The sequence below is a fragment of the Anopheles maculipalpis genome, chromosome 3RL (genome assembly GCF_943734695.1).
Source record: "Anopheles maculipalpis chromosome 3RL, idAnoMacuDA_375_x, whole genome shotgun sequence".
NCBI classification, from domain to species: Eukaryota; Metazoa; Arthropoda; class Insecta; order Diptera; family Culicidae; genus Anopheles; species Anopheles maculipalpis.
Window position 1 is genome coordinate 88,348,470 of NC_064872.1, and position 20,752 is coordinate 88,369,221.

General features: G+C 42.3%; 3 protein-coding genes across 4 annotated transcripts in view; 1 reads left to right on the forward strand and 2 right to left on the reverse strand.

Moving 5' to 3' along the window:
* The window catches only part of LOC126561506 (importin-7), a 431,061-nt gene that overhangs the window by 285,660 nt on the left and 124,649 nt on the right, over positions 1-20,752 (reverse strand). The gene's annotated exons all lie outside the window — the stretch shown is intronic.
* On the forward strand, positions 1,871-2,768 carry LOC126562783 (ribonuclease P protein subunit p25-like protein). The gene is made up of 2 exons (XM_050219366.1): positions 1,871-2,148; positions 2,216-2,768. The coding sequence occupies exons 1-2, from the start codon at positions 1,871-1,873 to the stop codon at positions 2,766-2,768; spliced, it is 831 nt and encodes a 276-aa protein (XP_050075323.1).
* Positions 4,316-5,498, reverse strand: LOC126562969 (MOB kinase activator-like 4). The gene is made up of 4 exons (XM_050219576.1): positions 5,384-5,498; positions 4,952-5,115; positions 4,623-4,832; positions 4,316-4,552 (listed from the first exon to the last, which is right to left on the reverse strand). Exons 1-4 carry the CDS (start codon positions 5,441-5,443, stop codon positions 4,318-4,320), a joined length of 669 nt encoding a protein of 222 aa, XP_050075533.1. The 5' UTR covers positions 5,444-5,498; the 3' UTR covers positions 4,316-4,317.

Consider the following 20,752-nt stretch of genomic DNA (forward strand, 5'->3'; position numbering starts at 1 on the left):
TTGGGCGTTTTTCTTCATCATCTTCCCAGGGTGCTCGAACAAATAGCACCACCCGAACACGGTTCTATGATGCTGTCGTCGTGCGCCTCGAAACGAATATGATGAAAGTTGTCGATGGGAAAATTAATTCATCCACTTCCAAGTGCAGCACCAGGTCCTCTTCCGCTGCCATCCAACAGCATGGGGTAGCAGCAGCATTCGGATCGATTTCGAATTCGAGATCCTGGTGACCGCAATTGCAAAAAACGAGAAGAACGGATAACCGAGAACCGAGTGTGCGGTATCAATGGGATGCGCTATTTCACCATGATGTTGATGGTTGTGATGGAAAATTGTGTGTCACGTCAAGAGCATCATATTCGCGTCACACATTACCAGTTTTCCGGTCCGTTTTCTCTTTTTCAGGATTTAATAATAATTTATTTAGTTTTATTAGTGCAAAGGAAAACTCTCACGCTAGATGGGGGATCGCGGGGGAAAACACTTACAACACTACTTATACCTCCAGGTTTTTTGTACGTCAGCAGTCACAGCCAAAGCACGTCAACGTGTTGAAGATGTTGGTGTCAATTGCTTAAGAAATGGGAAAATCATACAACTGCTTGGCTGGCTGCTAATTTTTATCTTTACTAGCTAGCTTGTACGATGAAGACGATGAAGTACTCGGGTTCTGTGAGGCTGTGGCTGTGATTCAATTATATTACGCATCAACTGCAAGCATACTTCTGGGTAAGGATAAGGACTTTCGTACCGATGCCATTCGCGAGCGAATCTCCTTCGAACATGGGCAAGAAAATTGGAGTAAATGGTCAGTTAGATTACTATAATGATGTTTGGCGATGTGTTCAAGGATTCGTCAGATGGAACCAGAATGTCAATGGTTGTTTGAAGCATCAGGAAATAGAGAATTTTATTCTTGAGTTCTTTTTTCTTAATGTTGGTCAAGGTTGATTTCCTGGAAGATCATGGGAAGAAGCTGGTTTTCTTCCTGCGGTGAGAGGTTATTGAATTTTGGGGCCATCTTTTACAACCCTGTAAATTAATGTCTAATTTGTAATATTTTTTAACAGCTCCTGTATGGCGCTTCTGTTGTTAGAAGACGAATGTGCTATTACCGAGAGACAAAGTGCTCCAAATTAGGCTTAATCTTATAAACTTATCTTGCTGACATTCTTCAGCATTTGTAAGTTAGCTGTTCCATTTGTGCTGTCCTGCTTTGGCCATATAATTGTCTAAATAAAATGGCCCTAAACCCACGCAGCATCCTGCAATAAGCCTATCTCTGAATGAGGAGGCGTTAGAATTGAATAATCTAATCGTGCTCGTAGCGTAAAAATTGAATCAGCCAGTTGAAGAGAAATTAAGTCTTCCTTCAGCTGTCTCTGAGCTTCTCCGAGTGGGCTTCGATCAATTTACATCTTATGACGCAAAATGGGCCATGGTTGTACGTCATCCAATTGTTTGCTCAAAGGAGAAAATTAAACGTTTTTGAACGAATTAATTTAAACCCTACAGTGTCTCCTATATGAAGAAAATTAGATCGATAGTCTTTTTTTGTCTCGTCATCTCGATTAACATTCAACGAGCTGCGTCCATCTTTTATCGCATCATTTCACAGTGTGAAAGGGTTTATCAGCAGTATTGACCGTTGTTGGAATGTAGAAAACATTCCTCGTAACATTCCAACAGTCCATACTCTGCTGACGCCTGGGACGACGAGTGTCAGTGGTCCAAATGTCTGGCGGTTTCCAATCGATCGAGTTCATCGCGTACCAGAGGGCGTTGTCATGGTTGGATTTTAGGATTTTAATGGACGATTTCTTTCTTCTACATCCTTTACATTGGATTTCTGCAGAACCGGGAGCGAAAAATGATGCACTACAAGAAAGGAAAGAACGTGGAGGAGGAACTATCGCAGGACCAGATTCCGATCGAAGTTTTGCCGGAGCAGTTTCTCTGGATGCATGTGAAGGGTGGTTCGGCGGTAATGAATCTGGTCGAGCATGCGAAAAAAGCCCTAGAAGATGGTACGCATCGTTCCGTCGTTTGGAGCGGTTCGGATGGTGGTGTTGGCAAGACGATAAGCTGTGCGGAAATCATAAAGCGACACTTTGAGCTGCACCAGGTCACACGGATTTGTTACAGGAAGTAAGCATTACCGATGACCATAATTAATGCGGTACGTTTGTTAAAGAAATTTCGTTTCACTTTGCAGAGTTGAAGAGTTTTGGGACCCACAGGAGAATGGATTGGAGCAAATCGTCGCCAAACGGAATATTCCCTGTGTGCACATTCTAACCTCGCTGGACGAGATAGACCCAAAGGTGCCAGGCTACCAGCATTCCAAAACACAGGGTGGATTCTGGACGGGGGCAGGCCTAGGGCCTAGCGATGGTAGTCCTCGCAAGCGCCCACAAGGACAGCGTCCCAAGGAGGGTGGCGATAAGAAAGGAAACTACTTTACCGGACCTCAGCTTAAGAAAATAGCGAATCGACACTATTCGAACGGTGGTGATGAGCCGGCTGGCTCGAATAGCAATGGCGCGAATCGACAACAGAATAACAAAGGGAAAGGGGGAAGGGGTCACAAAAATGGTCCCGGTGGAGATGGTGCTGGAAATTCACGTAACAACAAGGGTAAGCAGAAGGAAGGCAACAATCGGCGGAAATCGAACGTGACTGAGGTAGGTGAAAGTAGTGGTGGTGGTGGTGGTGGAAAGAAAGGAAGTGGCGGGAAGGATAAAACTGATAATGGAGACCCTCAGTGAGGATCTTATCTTTGTATAAATGAATGAAATAATTAAATGGAAATGATTTTTTTCTCGTAAGATGACTTCAAAATAACTTTTAAACCGTTCGCCTGTTTTCGTGAAAGTATTAGATAAATTAACCTTTATTACCTTCTATATTCACGTATTGTTTCTTGCCGGTGTAATTGTGTAGAGCTTTATTTAAACGTTTAATTTTTTTCTTGTTTTGTTTTAATATTTCGCTTTACCGTAGTAGTTGTTTTTGCATTGATTACCGAGTTTTGTATGCGATTCTTCTCTAGCTGACAGCACTCTGTTGGTGGAAAGATTCCCTATTGGCATACACATGACTGATGATGACAGTTGCTCGGAGTTGTATCGAACTCCTCCTACATGAATCGGGGATGGGGTTTTAGGGGAATTACATATAGAGACGGGCAGAGTAAGGTTTGGTTGCACACAAAATGGCGTGTAAAAAAAAGGAATCTTTTCCTTTTTTCGAGTGTAAGAGAAAGTTTTAAAATTAAACAAATTCGATTGTCAAACAAAAAACCGAAAATCCTTCAAACATCCCAGCATTGGAAAACGTGGATCCTCTTTCAATTAGTAGCTTATATATGTTTGTTGTTTATTTGTTGAAACACTTTTTGCAAACTCGTCCCTTTCATTTATGTATCGCGAGAGACCGGCTTTCATTATTGCTTTGAACGTGAGGATCAATCGGTGTGCTAATAATCGCTCGCTAACTTCAATTCGTATGGAAATAAAACCGCACCATTTGACGGTTATATGCGTTTTGTTAAGATTCTTTACTAATCCGTACGATACTTTTTGGTTCACGTTTTCCTTTTATAAGCAGAAAACCGTTTTCAAAGTGTCCGACTATCTGTGCTCCTTTATAATGCGCTCACTTTCCTTATTGTGTGTGTGTGTATGTGTGATTTCTTGTTGTGGATTTGTTCAATTTAAATAATAGCTTCACTATTTATACACGTATTATATATATAGGTATGTTCATTACATTATGAGTGTTCCTTTATGTAAATGTTTTGCTCTTGTTTCGCTTTTCTTGTTAATATCTTTTGCTATAAAGTTGTTTGTTGGGATTTGTTTTTTTCTTTTGTTCTTTATATATTCGCACACATGATCAACTACCATCGGATCTTCCCATCCAAAGCACGCGTCGTAGCTTTCACTGAACGGACACCTTTTTTTTGTTTCAAATAGCATACCCGCACACATGCACATACACAAACACACGAAAATACGGTTACTAAAAAGATTGTTGCAATCCCTCGTAGCGGGCGCACAGTTTGTTGTTTTGCAATGTTTTGAACAAATACTGCTGTTCTGCACCATATTGTGGTTTTGGACTCCTCGACTTCCAAGGAGTAACGGCGTCGATCGGCCGTTTAGAATCGCCGTATGTGCTGAGAGAGAGTGCGGAGTGGGTAGTGATAGCTACTTTCTGATTCTTCACATCGAATAGTCGCACAAAATGACGAACAATGACACTACACTGACGCGCTGTCCCTTGGTCTCAATCAAGTCAATATCAATTAGCGTTTTAGGCTTCACTTTCACCGGGCGTAAGCTCACATTCCGGAATGGGAACGATCAAATTTTCCTTCGACATGAGCGTGTACTTCGTGACAAAGTTGGTAAACCGGAGACAGAGTGATGTCTCGTCCTCGAACTCGTTGAATATTCGCCGATGGTGGAAGTAAGCGTGCGAGAAAATTCGATACACCCGGCGACACACCGAACCTAGCTTTGCTACCGACGAATCTTTGATGGACACCCTGGTGGGAAACGAAATGTACTGTGAGTAAATCGAACGGAATGTAATTTTCCATGCCGAAAGGAGCTTACCTGCTCGGGAAATACTTATTACTATTCAACAAGCATGCAGCACCGTCGAGCGTGTGTCGGGTGTAATCGATGGCCGGACACTCTTTGGGCGTTTTGTGTGCCGCACACAGAAAAATCCACTGCTCGGTGGCAGTCATCTGGGTACAGGTGGCCGGAAAGCACTGCGTCTGTAGTCTCACCGCCAGCCCGTTCAATTCCATGCAAAATTGTCTGCAACGAACCAACCAAAACACCACCCAAGGGGTGGGGCGGGTGTTAGCGTAATGTTACGAACGAACATTGCGAAACAGTCTGCAGCTGTGTGCTGGCCAACCACACTCTTTACCTACCTCAGGTGCTCATACTTCCACACACCCTCATCCTGCCCGTCTGGCATCGTAAGAATTTGGTCCACATTCGACGGGTCCTTCTTGATCATCTGCTGGATGTACTGCTGCACGGCAAGCGTGCTATCCATCTCCTCGAACACTTCATCGGCCCAGTTGGAAAAGTCCTAAAATTAACAGAAGCATAACAATCATTTATGTAGCTCTTCTTCCTGGAGCGCTGCTGATAGCAGCACGCAACCGATCGATCCCATTAAATGCCGTTGGAGTAGGGGAAGTTCACTTTCTCATCACAACAACGGAAGCCAGTTGGGCGAAAGTTGCATGATGGTTTTCGGGTGTTTACGGGTCGGGAATGAAAAATCCAACTACCGTACGGGTAAGGGTCGGTTCTTGGGTAGTTGTTTTCGCACTTGAATCGCCCGTTTTACGTACCTTTGCCTTTGTTCCGGGTCTGTTTCGTCGCAAAATTGTAGAACCGTCAGCCATCTTCATGATTGAAAATTATCTTCTTGCTTTTCTTGTTATTATTGTTGTTGGTTGATGGTTGAGTTTGCTTGTCAAACTGACGGCCTGATTCGGAGCGTGTTTAGCATGGCGGGTTGACTTCGGGTTGGCAACGAATATCATTTTGTATTTTGAAAATGTTGTACCTATTTTATGATGAAAATGTTTGCTAATACGTTTTTTAATTAAATTAACGAGCGATTGTAGAAGCTCTGGGTTCCATTACACCCTACTGCAATGTATTTGTTTTTATTTAAAATTAATATGTTACTGCATTGGCGAAGCGTTTTCTTGAAGCGTTCGAATCGAGTTTTCTTGTGTGAGAGTGTGTGAGTGTAAAGCTAATTTTTGCTGTGGCGGGAATAGAGCTTAAATAATCGAAATGTGCTCCATTTAAAACGATACAATGCATGGTCAATTTTTAATTACTCATAAAAAGTGATTCAAGCGATTTAAATTTTCATAAGAACCTCCCTGTATGTCAAAGTGTTCTTCAAAGATGCTCCATAACAATGTAATACAAATTTTCTTTTGTTGCCAACTTAAAGAATTTGTCTAAACACATTATACATCGATGATAAGGTTCTACGGTGATTGAAGTGTTCTTAAAACAACATACGCTCTCGAATGGAAACACTCCAGCTAAACATAGCAGCAAAAATTATCCCTCTTGAATCTTTTTGGAAATGGAAAAGCAATAGCACAATCGCCCTTTCAAAGCTGACTTTGCGGTCCCGGGGGGGGTTTAAGCATATACAAAGCAAACAGTTTTTCTTGTACATCCCTTTTTTAAATGGCAGAGTGTATAGCTATAAACGTTCGCACTTCGCCGGATGCTTGCCATAGTCACCTAAAGAAGTCCAGGGTCAAGCAGCAGGAGCAGTAGTCATTAGTTACGGATCAATGAGGAAGGAAATGAAAAGCTAGCCAGGCGTTCCCAGGTATCATCGGTACCGTTTATGCCAGGGTGCGTAAACAAATGTAAAGAACAACATCAGTGTATTTTTCCCTTTTTCACAGAGCTGGGGATCCTGGGGTTACGAGCGTCCGATGGTGGCGGTTTGATTGGTTTGGTTGCTCACTTGTATGGGTGCTAAATGACCTTCATCACATGGCAGAATAAGTAGGTGAAGTTTCTGCACAAATTTATTTTTAGGAATCACCTAGTTAGATGAGACCAGAAATGAGATCAAGAATCAACGTATGTAGAATTTTTAATTACTACTAGTAGGTGTCGTTTGAATACGAAATAACTATTAAGTTAGACGAAGCTTATTCTACCTAATAGAAATTGATTCGAGCGTGAAACTTTCCTTCAATCATCCCCGCCTTTCAAAGAATCGGTCGCAATTAGAAGTGCCTGATTGCACCTCTAACAGATTGCACCAGAGTGGTTGTCCGCTGCTGATGAATGCTCTCTGAATTGGATTAATTAATGGGTAAAGTTTGTATTTTTAGAACACTGGACGCTACTCGGAACGGAACGAGAGAGAGACAGAAAGTAAAAACGACAGGAACGATGATTTATGCCTTTTCGTTTTTGTCTCTCTAGTTCTATTCCATTTCTATTATACACTTTACTGTTGATGAAGCATGTTGTAAACTAGATTTACAAAATATGTTTATTCTACGATTAGAGATACTAACAACTACGTTTATTGAGCAACTGTAGGGCATTTTGCATAATGTTAGGCGTTATAAAGTGCTTCTTTTGATCATTCAACTTAAAATTCATCACGGTAACTTGTGGTACCTTGCTGAATTATTTCGCATAGCAGCATATAGAAAATTAGTTGCTAGAAAGACTACTTTTTTTTTACTTCAAACCCACCCACTCTCAATGGAACCCACTTAAGAGCCTTTCTTATTTTTTGCCTTTTTCCAATATCTCCCACGATGGAGACATTCTTCAAAGTAATGGGAAAGTAATTTCAACTTTCCGGTGTCGTTTCCAATCGGTGTCGAATTATGGTGTCGAAGTTTTGGCCGATCCACGGCTTAGTGGTGCGCAAAAAATTGGATACATCGGATGCAGCTAGTCACCGCCATACTAGTATCGGAGCGCCAGTATCCTACGATACTGAACCATACCCAGGATGAACATTTGGAACAGAACTTTTAAAACTGAATCATGAGGCCTTTTTCCTCTTCCTCTGCGCGTGGGCGTTTTTGTACTGTCCTGTTGTACGGTGAAAAGTTTCTGTCCTGACCATTTCCGTCAGTATCATCCAAGGATTAGTGTCCTAATTGTTGACTCCCTTTTTGTTTGTCTTTATCCACCTAGAATGGATAAAAGCACCTCGCACCGGGTCCCGGGCAGAAAGAAAGAACAAGTTGATGTTCGATAATTTTCCATTAGGGATTCATTTTGTCATCAGAATCTTGCGGAGAGAATGCATAAAGAAGGAAGACATACTGGATGTTGGACCGGTTTTCGATACGGCCAGAAGGATTTTTTTCCTTTCTCTCTCGGTTGGCCCTACGGTTGTCCTTTCCGAGACTCATCGCACGCATCGGTTCGGATTGCTTTCTATGGGTTCCTAGGTGCCTCCATTAGCCGACGCTTCGGTGTCTCGTAATTACGTTCCATTTCGTCGCCCTCAAGGTTTTACGGAAACCATCCTTGGAACGGTTAGTTTTCAGTGTTTTGTGAGCGAACAATCTTCTGTACATCTGGCAAAAGCTCCCAGAGAAGCACCATCCTTTTGGAAGACAGATTCGACAACGTATAATCGTGTACCTGTGGAAAGTTGTGCAGCTTGATGTAATAAGAGAGTAGCAGCGTAGAACATGCAGCATTCGGGATGCAGTTTTTTTCCCTGCTGACAGTTTTATAGACAGAGAGTAACGCACGTTTATGAAGGTTATATTAAGGGAAACCTTAAAATTTATGCAGTTAGATTAGAAATAATTTCGCATGAATGTATATTGTGTGTCAGTCAATACGTCTAAAATATGCAATTTTCAAATAAAAAAAAATCAAGTAAAATATTAATTTCTTGAATATAATAGCACAGTATTGTCAGTGGGGAAGATTAAACTGCATAAGGGTGCACTGGAGCTTCTAAAAACATGATGGCTGGTTTTGTAACACATCATTTTAATGTAGTTTCCACGAAGGAAAAATCTCATGTAAGGCATGTAAGTTCATGGTATTTTAGTACACGTTGCGGGTAGCTAAATTAATCTTTCTCATTTTCAACGAATACCTAATCGATGTATCTACTTTGGCGATTAAGCTATCGATACTACAAACAATGAAACTAATGAACGGCAAACATTGGCCAGACACTTTTGATGATTGAAACATTTAGCTTCCATTTAGGGACGTTCAACGAAGGCAGAGACACACCGTCTGGTGTGAGACGACTTTTGTTGTTTTAGGACGTACTTCAAAGGCAATGACGGAGTAGTTCGATTCCCCCTCTCAAAACCTTCTTATCGCCTGATGGCCAGATCTAAAGTAAATAAACGATTATCTTAATTTGCTTAACCGTGCGCATCCGTCAAGAACCGGTGTTCGGATGGTAGTACAATGTCTTTGAACCATAGTTTAACCAATGAGGATACGGAACTGAGCGAAAGATTGAAACAGGATGTAGAGGAAAGAGAGGGAAAGGTCGTCGGGCCACTTTAAAGTGGCATAAAAGGATTAACCGGTACGGATTATACGGTGTTGTATTGGAACTACTGTTTATCAGAGCATTAAGAGAGGGAGGTGTGTTTGCTCTGAGTTGGAGCGTTGGAAGATAGCAAACATCCGGGCGCCAGGGTTGAACTTTCGGTTCTTCGTGATGGTTTGAGTGGCGGTGTTTCGGCAGATGCTAAACGAATTAGGCAACGCGTTAGGCAACGATAACACGATTTAAAGACGAATTATGCCTTGATTTGTGAGGATTGTATTGCCCTGTTCGTCGGGGTACACACAGCACCGCAGCGTTGGGCCGTTGTGAATAAAGATGCTCGCTGAATTGGTACCGACGCGGTAAAATGGGATTATTCGAAGTTCGTTAGGCCAGGCAACAGGCAACTAGGCCGTTCGAAATTTATAGCTGTGAACGTAGGGCGGGGAGTTTCATCCTGCTTACAGGTGGTTTATGATTTGCTGTGCTGCTCATTGATTGCTTCTTCCCTTGGTGAGGTATTCGATTCGGTTCCGTACGATCGACACAGTGTGCGCCATCGATATCTGTTATTTGTCAGTTTGCCATCGTGAGGGCCTAGACAACCGCGAGGCCAATCACAGCGAACGAGTGAAGCCTCGCGAGGCTGATGTTACGGCAATGTATGGTGGAGCGTTACTCAACTGGAACAATGGTTTATACGCTTCGAATGAGGCTACTTGAGAAATTTGGCGTAAAATGGTATTTGTCATATCTTGACTTGGTTTCTGTTTGAATTTACCAAAAAATACTGTAGAGAAGATAAATAAAAGCAGCATTTTGCATAACTTTAGGCGTATAATAAATATACTCCTAAAAGTATGCAATTGCCAATATCTGTAACACAGTTTTTCCTATCTGAAAACCTCGTATATTTGCAAGCTCTTTGTACATTATTTTGGGCCCCATCTGCGACCATTTCGTTCGTGCGTGTTTGAATTGAACTGCATAAAATATGCTCCGGCACAATCACTTACAGTAACACCTTCGTGGAGATTTAACAGCCGGCTGGCCGGGTAGCTTTTATTTTATTATCCCAACACAGTTAAAACATCATAATTCCTCGTATGCAGGCATGCAAGCGTTCCACCTGTAACCGGTGCCATAGCTTCGCCAATATTTCCAATCAATTGCGCACATCACACGTAGGATCGCGGGTATGAGGTAACGGTAACGGCTCCAGCACTAAATTCCTGACGTGTCTAGTGAGCATCTGGTATTTGCCGGTTATCATATCCATACACAGATGTATTTTTTCTACGATTTTGGCTTTGCATTCTGCTCCATTTGCATTAGGAATTGCCGTATTGATGGAATCGATAAAAAGTGTAAAAATCATATTGCACTTTCGATGCGATTCTTTCCCGTTCGTGGTGTGTCCTTGTCGATAGTACAGTAAAGAAGCAGACAACAAAGCAGATAGAATCTCTGACCTATTCCATTCCGTTTTTACATTCGTTTTGAACCTGGAAAGCGTTTAATTAGATTTTTTCAACAGTTCCACCTACACGGCCGGGCTGGTGCCAGGTGCATGTCTTTGTCCCGTAAGCCGCAACTGGTGCAACTAGTGACATGGCACGACACCACTGCACGATTACATTAAGCAGAATGGGTTTTGAAGAGAGCTGTAATGTATTTGCACTACATTATCCTGATGTTGGCCGTATTGTGTGTGTGTGTGTGTGTGTCCATGTCTTTTTTTCTCGCTGGTGTTTTAATTCTTCTTTACGATTGTGTGCGGTACAGCAAGTGAAAGTTTTTATGAAGTTATAAATTCTGCATTTTACATTTTCAACACGTTAGAGCAACTTTCGTGTTCTTGTTTTTAGTCGCTAACCTCCATTTATTATAGAATTAAGGTCAGAAATCGTAACATTTAACTGCAACTATGTGACCCGATATTAATACTGAAAATTATAGCACACTTGCCTCCTTTTCCTTGCACTAATTGCACTTTCCTTTCTACTCCTTGATGCACAAATTGGCACGCGAACCTTTCTAATGCGCTAACCTGTTGACTGTTGTGCAGCGCTAGCCACCGGGAATGTGGAAACCAAGTCCGGTGTTTAATTCTTGCCCATTTGCCCACTTCCGGTCGCTTTTTCCGGTTTGCAGCACGGGTCGGGTGCTGATTAGCATTTAGATTAAAGCAAATTATGGCCGCATGAATTAGTGGATCGGTACGGACACTAGCGCGCGTTTCGGTACGCAGGAGGTAGCTCGTGTGAATGAGTTTGTCTGCATGTCAGTGAATATAATTTCGTTGAATGTGGGTGTGGGTAATTGTTGTTCCTTTTGATGTAGCAGCAGGAGAGGAAAATATTATTTAATCTCATAAAGTAATACGAGTGTTCTATTAAGGAGAACGTAATCAGCTAGTTTTAATGATGGAAAAGTTAAAATCCTGTAGTAGTAATGTGTTTTTTAAAAGGAATTATACGTAGAAGAACATGCTGAGTTGATTCCACCAGACAGCAAAAAGAGCTCTGTGTTAAAAAACGCCTTAAAGTATGCAATTGGTAGCTCAAAAACGGCATGTTATTAGTATAAGTAATTCATGCGAGTAGTTTTTTATGTACAATTTCAATTTCGATAGAGAAAATGCACAATTTGTGTACAAGCTATCGATTTCGATACTCCTTGTGACATTCTCGAGCAAACTGTAATCATAGTGTTAATGCCCACAAGGTATCGCTGTCCGCTAGGTAAACCCATTCGATGGTGCATATTTATGCATTACGTCTGGCAACTTTGTAGTGATCGTGCAATGGGACACCAGATTTGCTACGTGTTTTTAATGTCCAATGCATCGAACAGTGTACCTTGGCAGGAACTCATGCGTCATTTTATAGCATCGTAATGAACTTCTCTTGTCATGACGGATGGTGGCTGCGTGTGCGTCATTGTAAAAGCGGGAAAAACACAATTTCCCTCAGGTTGTAGTATCAGCAGCTTGGGTGGAAAATGCCTTCAAAATATCCCCTGATTTGATAAAGATAATATTTTGTGTTGCGATTTCTTCGTGCATCAAACCAAATTTTAACTATTTATTAAAACTTGTTACATTCATAGCCGACTTGTGTCTTTAAAAGACAGCTGGATCTTTGCGGCCAACGTGCCCTTTCAACCCAAAAATACTAAAACTGATCGAAAATACTAAAACTGAAGGAATCCATTTACCATCCTTTTTAGCAAAACGAAAGACGACTCCCTCACCATGAATCGAAAGCAAACAGCTTTCGGGAACTAATCTGTGCCATTTGCTTGAAGCACATACACCATTACCTGCAGCCGGAGTTTTCGTGTGCTGCAGCTCTAAATCCCGACTGTTCGGCTGAGGTGCAGTAATCCTACTCCCGGTGCCGTTACAAGTTACAGCAAAAAAAAATAACGCAAACGGAAGACGCCATTACTGGGATGCGGGAACCTCCGGAAACTCTCCGGTGCATCATTTGGTGGTTCTGGCACTGCTCGTCGGCACTCACGTTCTCGTTCGGGTTTGTTCGCTCGCTTAGTTTATTTTAGTGCTGAACAGAAAATATCGGACCATCGCTGGTGCCGCGAAGGAAAGAAAACTGTTATAGAAACTGTACGCTCATATTTGTTACAAGATGGCGAAGGTAGATTTGCTGCTGCTTTTTTCTTCTTCTTAGTGAGAGGACTTTGCAGCACAACTAAAAATTGCATCCGTGTGGCTATGTTTGATGTGATAAGAAAGTCGGATGATGGTATGGCTGAATGGGTGAGAGAATCAACAATTTGTTACTTTTTTTTTCGAAGCTGCAAAGAGTTGCAGAATTCATTTTAAGTTGGGTGGAATGGACTGTCAAGATGGCAAACATTCCTTCCCAGTTGGTACCTGGCTGTTATTTAGGGGATAGAATGCTAGAAAAGAAAATATGTATGAAATGTGGTTTCTTTTTGTCCTTTAAACAGAATAATGAATGCTTTTTTCGACGTAAAGCAAGAGAAAAATTTCCCCAAAAATAGTTTGACATTTATTCTACCAAAAAAACGGGAAGCATTTTGATATTTTTCTAGAGCTCTTTTGTTGCCAAGTTAATCGGTTCTTTTGTGCAGCTGTGTACTGGCAAGGCAATGAGACTACATGAAGACGTCACGACCGGACATTCAAAGGCACCTGGCGACTAAGGCAAAGGATGTGCGGTCAAATGGCGCTTATCTGGTTGGTGTAAAGTGTTCGGCAAGCGTCCTAAACGACCCAGTCTTGAAACGCGTTTTCACGGCGAACAGCAAAACCCGCTCATTTGTCGTAAAGCGATTGCTGGCAGCTACGAAGAAGGATGATACAGCTGGCGCACGTCTGTCGCTGATAGATCCTCAGACAATTTGTTCACAACATCCAACCCTTCCGAAACTCCAGCCAGTCATCCAACGCCACCGATGCTGCAAGAGCGTATTTGGTACGTGCTCGGAAAAGTTTATCTACCATTCCAAATGAGAATGTAATTACTTTATTCGACGTTGTTTGTGCTTCGGTTCCCCCGGGATGCAGGAAACGGCACCCGAACATGCACCGCGCGGGTATCGAAGAATGTCGAATTGTCGAACATCAAGCACCGTCGAGAGAAGTCGAAACGTCGCCGTTATCGTCGTCATGGGGTTTGAGAGGTGTTTTGAAGACGAGATTCTTCTTGGTTCAATTACTTGTTCGATAAACTTTCGTCTGGGAAAAGGGTCTGGTTTTGCAGTGTCCGTGATGAGTGCAAGTCTTTGGACGGTGTAAAAGTTCTGGATATTTTTCTACTCGGAGCATCGCACGGGTGGACGAATTGCTTTTCGATATCTATTCTTTGGGTGAAGCTGGAGCCTTCCGCGCTTAATGGTGTCATCAGATAATAAGTGTAATTTAGACGCAAAGGAGGCCAAAGAAACCGAGACACCGAACCATCTGCTGTGTGTTAAGAAATCGCAGCAAAGATTTGTCCAATGGGATCAGTGGTTTGTTTGGTGTGCTGGCTCAAGGTGGCATAATTGAAATGAATGCGTTGACGAAGGAAAATGGAAGGTTAATCAATAAATGTACGCTTTCCGTGAATTGTGTTGCTCAAATTACATTGAAAATGTGTTTAATTTGTAACTCCCTGATCATTCTATGTGTGGTTTATCCAAAAATGGCATACATTTAGGCGAAGTCACTCATTTCGGATCGCGTCAAAAACTATGCAAATAAATATTTTTCCAGAGTTTTCCATAATTTTCAAAGCTCCTCTTTCTCTCTCTCGCTCTCTCTCTCTCTCTCTCTCTCTCTCTCTCTCTCTCAGTTTCAGCCGATGTTCTTCAACTAAATCCTAAAAACCAGATTCTAATGTGTTCATAAGAACCTTTTTTTGTGGAATAATTATATTTTCAACCATTATAAAAGCCAGATGGAATGAAATACATTCTCCCTGTTTTAACACACAATCGCAGCTGATACCTTCACAACCCACCCCAAAGTGGCCAACCAGCCAGACCGACGAAGAGAAATTACATTACAAAACACAAACGCAAGCCAACCGATCCCTGCTGTGGACTGCTATGCTTTAGGTAGCGCTTCCAGTTAAAGGAATTAAATGCATAATTTCCTAATCCATTGCTGTCTGGATGGTGGTGTAAGGTTTTGCTGGCCGGGTTGTGCAATTACTGGATAAGCATTTTCATTTTCAATCAACGAGTTGAAACGCAGGCAGGAAAAAATAACAATTTCTATTGGAACGTTCATAGTGACACTCACTGGGGTTTGGGTGTTTAATACGGGAAATGGATTGTTTAATGAAATTTACGTTAAATCTCACCTTGATCGTCCTGGTTTCTGGTACGGATCATCTTCAAAATCTTGAACAGTTGAAGACAATCCGGTGTGAAAGTTTTGCTTGATGGAAATGCTTACGGGATTCGTTTCGGACAAAATAGTAAGCAATACTTTCAGTCTAACAAAATGTGAAAGGAATAGTCGAAATGGTCACCGCTCTTATTAGTGGCAGGAATTGTTGTTGATCTTCATAACAGACAATTCGTGGCAAAGAATAATGAGAACTGCCCTTTCCCTTTCCCTAAACCCTTTCGTCACCAGAAAGCTTGGAATGAAAAAAGTTCTTTTCTCCCTGCAGATAACAGCAAATAGCAATTCTCGAGCGTCTAGATCAAAATTCCATAAGTTTCATAAACAACAATGTGCCTCAAACAAACTACCCGTCTCCCCCCGTTGCATCCGGTGTAGGCTTCCCAACCATGACAGAAAGTTCCAACCAACAAAAACGATGAAATATGAAAGTTTACAGAAAATGTTAGTACGGAAAGTTTTGCTACCGTAAAGAAGGGGAGTCATCATTTTACTGGGGATTCCCGGGGATAGTTCTGCGCTCCAGAGGATGATATGCCAAGAGAATTAAAGCGTATGCCCCGGTGCTGGTGACTAGTGCCGACGAATTTTCTTAAAAATATGCTGCCGGGAGAAAGGATGCTTCTTCCATCGGCAATCACGAAAACGATCATTGTCTGTGGCGCTCTCGTTCGTCCGTTGACGACATTTTCCTATTAAGGGGGTGGCTGCCTTAGTTTGGAGTGAAGAGGTTTGGAACAGTTGTTTTATGACTTGTCAGTCGCATCAGAGACGATCCTCCGAGCACGATTTCACGTTGGAGAGCTTGGTGCATTGGCTCACTGCTGTCTGAAAGGTGGCGTTACGGGTGCGTCCTTCTGACGTTTGGCATTCGCCACGGGCGACAACTATTATTAATGCGATCAAACGTGGAAAGCAAACCGTTTCATTTCGTTTGCTGGTGAAAGGTGGAAGCTTCTGCGCTCTTTGTTCTGATGGGTTTTTGGAGTTGCAGTTGTAAAGACGTGAGGTTCAAGCTGCTGCTTGTAGTAGCGCATCGAGTGGAAAACCTAAAGTTTGTCTATCTGTTAGGGTGAAGAGTGAAGAGTAAGTTTTTGACTGCTTAAAGTGAAGGAGTTGTACTGTGGAGAGGGAAAAATCAGAATGTCTCAACGATAGTTTTGGAACATCTTGTGCCGTTGACTTCAATGGTCAAATGCAAGCGACTTCTTGCAAAGAGGACATTGAGGATCTTCTTACTTGTATTCAAAGGTCTTGTTCTAGTTAATTTACTTCAAGACTTCAGTAAACGGTCGATTAAAACCAGCTGGTAACAATATCATTTCGAACAAAACAAACGGTAAAGAGAAAAGATCCCACAAGTCCCTTTTTTTCTTTCCCCTTTTCCTGTTTCCTTCCTGTCTTCGGGTGTTGGTTGATTGACGTTGTTGCGCCGGGCCTTTCCGAATTCCTAATAAAGTGGACACATTTTTGACAGTACCGTTCATGTTATTTTTTTCCTCGATAACGGAAAGGTAACATGTAATTTAACTTTTTGGATAAGTTTACCTGTGCATAGATGTCTATGGGAGTGAGAAAAAGTTAAAAGCTATCAATAGGTAAAAGTTAACCGGTGGAATGTGTTGTGAAAAGAGATACTGTGGTTATTGCGGCGTATTTTGTATGTTGTGATGGTTAGAGGAAAAAGGGTTTGTTGCAACTTTGTTACAGTTCATAGTCCCAAAAAAAAGAAAATTGGAACTTCAATTAGGCTATTATTTCTCGTATTTTCTCTCTTGGAAGATTACACTTAATGATAATAATAGTAAACTAACAAGCTAACAAGCTTTTACTTTGAAGAAGTCATGCAAATTGCATATATTTAGGCGGTGTGGTATTGAATTTGAAAATATGAAATTTTTTTTTGCCCGAAGGTACGCAATAAGAATTATTTATTATGAGATTTCAAACAAGCATTTAAGAGTTTCAAGGGAAAAATTCTTCTCTAACCACTCATGAGCATAAAATACAAAAAAGTCATCCTAAAGAAAAGAAGCAACAGATTAACAATGAGCGTCTCCAACCACTATTCAGGTGATAAAATCAACCACCAACAACCGTTTTGTGGCGTCGGTAAAATCGATAAAGACAGCAAAGCACTTTTTTTTAAATGCTTCAAAACTTCGCGTAATGCAAAGGAGCGCTGATGGATCTTTCCCACGGCAAAAATCCCCTGACTGGTGTGCCATGCTACGTCATCATCCTTTTGACGAGCCCTTCTTGTTTAAAAGCATTGTTGTCGTGTTCGTGAGCTAGTTTTACTTTGTAGTAAAGTTGAGCTTTTTTTTCTCCATCTCTCACTCGTTTTCTCGCTGCATATAAATGAGTGTTGCGATTCAAGGTTACTGTATCGTGCGGTGTGCACTTCCATGGTCAAGATGTGTGAATGCTTGCAGCACGTTTGTCCTATATTTCCCCGTGTATTGTGATGATATTTTGTTCGAACTGTTTTCCCTGAATACCATGTTTTCTTTAACGACTCTAGACCGTTTAACAGCACATTAAGTTCGTTCCACTACTGGAACGAAGCGTGAAGACTGCCACCACCAATAGGGACTGAAACAAAAACGCCTCACTCAACGTCTTTCGATTGTGGTTGATTATTTATTTAAAGCATAATGATTTTCTACTTCATGGTTGCAGCAAGCCTCCTGCGGGAACCGTGGACGATGGTTCACAGTTTGCAAGTGGAGGACCGTGAGAGATGATGAAGGTAACTTTTGTTATGAAGAATTAATCCCTACCAAAGCTTTCTAGCGCTCTTTGTCATCCGCACTCCTTCGCGGTTGGTTTGTATGTGTGGTGAACGGTGATGGTGATGATGGCTTGGGATGGGAAGCTTCCCGGTAGCAGAAGCCGTGCGCGGGAAATGGATCCACCACCTTGTCAATCTTTTGGTCACACGGACACTCTCCTATGTGCGTTGCCAGTTCCTATTGGGGCTGACGTTTGTTTCGTCCTTGCGTACAGCTGACGGTACGACGCGAGGAGCTTGAACAAGAAAAGCCTGCAGATTAACAACACGGACGAATGGATGAAGACGAGGTGATGCGAATTCCTGGAACGATTGTTGGGAATTAGACAGTCGGGGTTGCGTGTTGGAATTGATATTCACCATCCAGCTTGTGTGGTTTTCTGCTTCTCATTGAATAAATAGTTCCCAGCAGGAGAATTAAATAATATGGAACCTTAAAATGTACTACAAAAGGAACTTGACAACACTACGCCGACCATAAACGGGTTGAATGAGCCTTCGGTGATGAATTTCACCTGTAGCTGGAGCCAGATGGTTCGCTCACGACCTAGAATTCTTCGCGGAGAGCTTTACGTTGCCATTACAACACACAAACGAGAGCGTGAGTGACTTCAGTCCGAGGTAAAGAGCACTTTCCGGAAATGGCCAACGAGACAAATCTCGTTGGCACAGTGGTGCCTGCGGGAGTCATTTTTTTTACAACAATTTTTATGGATTATTTTTTGCGGTAAGTGTCAAAGTTCAAATCAATTTTAAGGTAACATATGTGAGCTATCGATTAAGTAGATACATAGTACTATACTGGAGGCTACTGCTATACTGATGTAGGCGTCAAATCCCATCCGGACCGTCTCCTTGAAGTGAGGACTGACTATCCAACTACGTGGTATCAGCAGTCTAGTAAGCCATTTTCGATGCCCGGCGTGACCTTAAAGGTCGTTAAGCCAAGAAGAAGAAGAAAATAATACTAAAATAAGCTATAGCACTTACTAACATGTTGTTAAACTGCTTCCTAACAAGGCAACCTGCATGGAGGAAAATTATTATCAGATCGCGATTGCATATATTTGGGCGCTAAAAATAGAAAGTTATGTATTTTATGAACTTTTACTACCTGTTAATTGAATTTCACAGTTTTTTTTTAAATTTAAATCAAATTATAAACTAGAAAATCCTCAGAAATAACTACACGCAATCAAAATTCGTTATCAATTCCTTTACGCCAAGAGCTCTGTCTCTCCAATTTCCTTACAGTACAAATTTTCTCTCACCCACCACTCACTCTCACTCTTACTTGCAAGGAAACGGCTCCGCTTTCCCAACAGAACGTCGCGGCAGAGCAACGACGAGCGCTTTGTTTTCAACCCTGTTGAATGCTTGAGCCATCAACCAGTCCCAGGAATCACTCGGAGAGCGGCTAGGAATACGCAGGATAAATCTTATCAAAACCCGACCGTCGGACATGCTTCGGGTGTTCGGTGTCGGAAGCTTTGCAAAGCTCACGAAGCATGCACGCCACGTTCGGGTGCCACGCGTACTGTGCGCCTACTGCTACTGCAATCCGGGCAACGGTGGTCCGGATAGTAGCGCCCGTCCGGGGTTTTTTTTTTTTGCTTCGTTTGGTTGACACACTCGTGCCAGCTGCTATAGTAGTACCGCCGCTAGCTTCACTCTCAGTTGAATCTGAACGCGCGCCCGGTGTAGACCGACACGCGGGCCTGCCTGAACGTTGCTGCTGCTCCGTGTGTCCGTGGCTAACCGTTACTGTGCGTTACCGTGTGGCGTTACCAAGGGGTCAACCAGCAACTGGTGCTGGCTCTGCAGTGCTGGTACGGGAGCCACACCAGGGCGCTGGTGAAGTTCGGTCAGTTCGGTTTAACGACAACGACAGTGAAGTTTGCGCGTTTGTTTTGGCTTTGGCGTGGGGCAATGTGTGGGTGTGCAGTGCGTGTTTTTGGTAATTTGATGAAATTTTAATTCACTTCCGGGTGTGATTCGATGGTGTGTAGTTGACTTGCGTGTGTTCCTTGTGTTTGCCGTTAACCTCTGGGGTTCTCGTGAACAAATCTAAGGAACAGGAAAGGTCAGTTTTATGGGTAGAGAAACCCTATCGACGGTGCAAACGACTAAACTGATGCTCGCTTTGGTCACCTTGCTTGGTGGTTAAGGTTAAACGATAGAGCTTCTTTCCACCGCCAGCAGTGTAAATCCACGCAGCAAACCTTCAAGCGAGTACAACATTCGATATAATTGCGACGGTAAATCAAAGTTATTAAACGTTGGGCGCCTCCGGGCGGACGGGACACAGCATCGTTATCTGGTGGTTATAAATTTCACTGCTGTAGTAATGTGAAGAAGTAAAAAATCTGGCCGTACGCTACTTTTGTGATAGTGCGTTTGTTTTCTCAAGCGCGATAAAGTGTTTGCTTTGTGCAAGAGAAGTGAAATTATTAAACCAATTTTCTTCTTAATTGAAAAATGAATGGAAAAAAATAAGATAAAATAAAAATGTAAAAGCAAATGTACCCTAAAAAACCAATCACAAAATTAAGGTAAAACATTCAAAGCGACACTGCGCTGTGTTGTAGTAAAACGATCCATAAAGCCATCATCCGTGCCCTGTTACACTCGTCACAACGTACCGTGATGACAGCGTGATTCATAATTAACACTGTTGTGCCTGCCTGTTGTGCCCTCTGGCATCCAACAACCAATGCAGGATCATCCGCACGACAGCTCGTTAGCATTTTAGCTTCCCAACGTTACTTTTTTCGGGTAAGTTTAGGCGATCGGTCTAGTCCTTAAAAAGGTGGTAGTTTCACCCTTATTTCCTAAAACGTTTACTAGTGTGTGCGATTTGTGTTTGTGTGTGTTTCTGTGTTAACTGTGGCCAACATCTATCGAGTTCAGGTACAGGTCTCATCCATATCAATTACTGCTGAGACGTGCGTGAATAATGTAGTATGCGTCTGTGCGAAGATATTTTTGCGTTGGGT